Genomic DNA, 1840 nt, shown 5'->3' on the forward strand with positions numbered 1-1840 from the left:
TTTTTTAATCCCTGTTTTGAAGTTTCGGAAAGAATATCTTGTGAAAGAGGTGAGAGCATTGGAGAAAACATTGGTTACAAGGTCAGTAATCTTTGTAGGTAGACACTTGCGTTTGTACATGAAAGATGTTTGTGTTTCAATGTTGTAGACAAATTTGCCATTGACTTTATATGTATATTCCAGGTTCGACTCCAAAGCAAAGGTGGAAGGCACTCATCAGTTGTATTCTGCACCAATGGCATTCTCCTGAGGGTGCTTGTAGGCAAAGGCTCTGTTAGCTGTGTTTCCGACATAACTCACATCATTGTGGTACATAACCTATTTTAATTTGATTCGCTATCGTGTGTTCAATAAGTATGTGTTTCATACATATGCCGAGTATTGCAGGACAATGAAATTGCTTGAAAAACTAATTATGAATTTTGTCACTATGGCATCCCTTTTTGTTACTGTTTGTCATCCTAAATTACTCTCTTGGCTGTAAATTTGATTCTGTGGCTGACTACATTGATGACCTGAATGTTACTTTGTAGGATGAAATCCATGAAAGGGATTGCTACTCGGATGTCATGTTGGCAATTATAAGGTAGACTTCTTTGCCCTCTCAAACGTTGAGTCTTTTTTCCTGCCAATGTGTTAGTCAAACAAATTAAGTCTATGTGACCTAAGAAACTGATGTTAAAGCTATCATTCAACTGTTGCCGCACCATAATTTTTTATATGCCCAATACTATAGTGGTGCACATGTATTTATCTTTCTCTGAAGCAGCAAGCCATAGAAGAAGATAGTTATTCTACTATTTTCTTTGGGTGTATGACAGAACTCAAATGATTTTGCGATGCTTTTGTTGATTTGCAGGGACTTGCTTCCGTCAAATCCTCATCTCCGTCTGGTTAGTTAAGCTCTGTGTTCTTCTTCCCTCCGGATAACGAATTAAAAAAGAAGAGACATCACTAGTTAGAAAATATCTCTTTCATGGTATTTATTTTGTGTGTTTGTGGAGTAAGTTTTTTAAAACAAGAATTTTCAAAGAATGATACTTTGTCGAACGTTCACTCTTTTCACAGAGGGCAAGTGAACTCTGACAAAATTGTATACATAGTCTAAGAACAGATAGCTGGACTTGATGACTTGTTAAATGTTGAATATGGCCTAACTACAGTACTATTTAGCTGATTTTTTGGAAATTTCTGGACCAACAGATTCTCATGAGTGCTACGCTTGATGCTGAGAGATTTTCGGGATATTTTGGAGGCTGCCCAGTTGTCCGTGTCCCTGGATTCACTTATCCAGTTAACTTTTCTTTTTGTCTCTTTTTTTTCTTGAATATGGTAATTCTTTTGTGCCTAAATATAATCTCCTTGCTTTGTGTCTACAGGTGAGAACCTTGTACTTGGAGGATGTTCTCTCTATTCTGAAATCAGGTGGAGATAATCATCTAAGCTCTACCAACTTGAGTATACCAGACCAGAAGTTTGAATTGACGGACGAATATAAACTTGCTTTAGATGAAGCAATCATCTTGGCTTGGACAAATGACGAGTTTGATGCCCTCTTAGATCTAGTTTCTTCTAGTGTAAGTCACGAGATCTACAATTATCAGCACGAATCAACCTGGCTAACACCACTAATGGTCTTTGCTGGAAAGGGCAGGATCAGTGATGTCTGCATGCTCCTCTCATTTAGTGCAGACTTGAACTTAAAGTCTAAAGATGGTATGACAGCATTAGAATTGGCAGAATCAGAGAATCAACTAGAAGCTGCTCAAATAATCAGGGAACATGCAGACAATTCCCAGTCTAATTCTCAGCAAGGAAAACAGTTACTTGATAAGTACAT

General features: G+C 37.6%; 1 protein-coding gene across 1 annotated transcript in view; it reads left to right on the plus strand.

Moving 5' to 3' along the window:
• LOC104704338 (DExH-box ATP-dependent RNA helicase DExH6-like) overlaps positions 1–1840 on the plus strand; it is an 8512-nt gene that overhangs the window by 3143 nt on the left and 3529 nt on the right. The window contains exons 8-12 of the mRNA XM_010420447.2: positions 184–309; positions 534–586; positions 860–893; positions 1204–1293; positions 1380–1834. Of these exons, the coding sequence (XP_010418749.1) occupies positions 184–309; positions 534–586; positions 860–893; positions 1204–1293; positions 1380–1834 (758 nt within the window). The remainder of the gene's footprint in view (positions 1–183; positions 310–533; positions 587–859; positions 894–1203; positions 1294–1379; positions 1835–1840) is intronic.

This window comes from Camelina sativa, chromosome 7 (genome assembly GCF_000633955.1).
Source record: "Camelina sativa cultivar DH55 chromosome 7, Cs, whole genome shotgun sequence".
Taxonomy (NCBI): domain Eukaryota; kingdom Viridiplantae; phylum Streptophyta; class Magnoliopsida; order Brassicales; family Brassicaceae; genus Camelina; species Camelina sativa.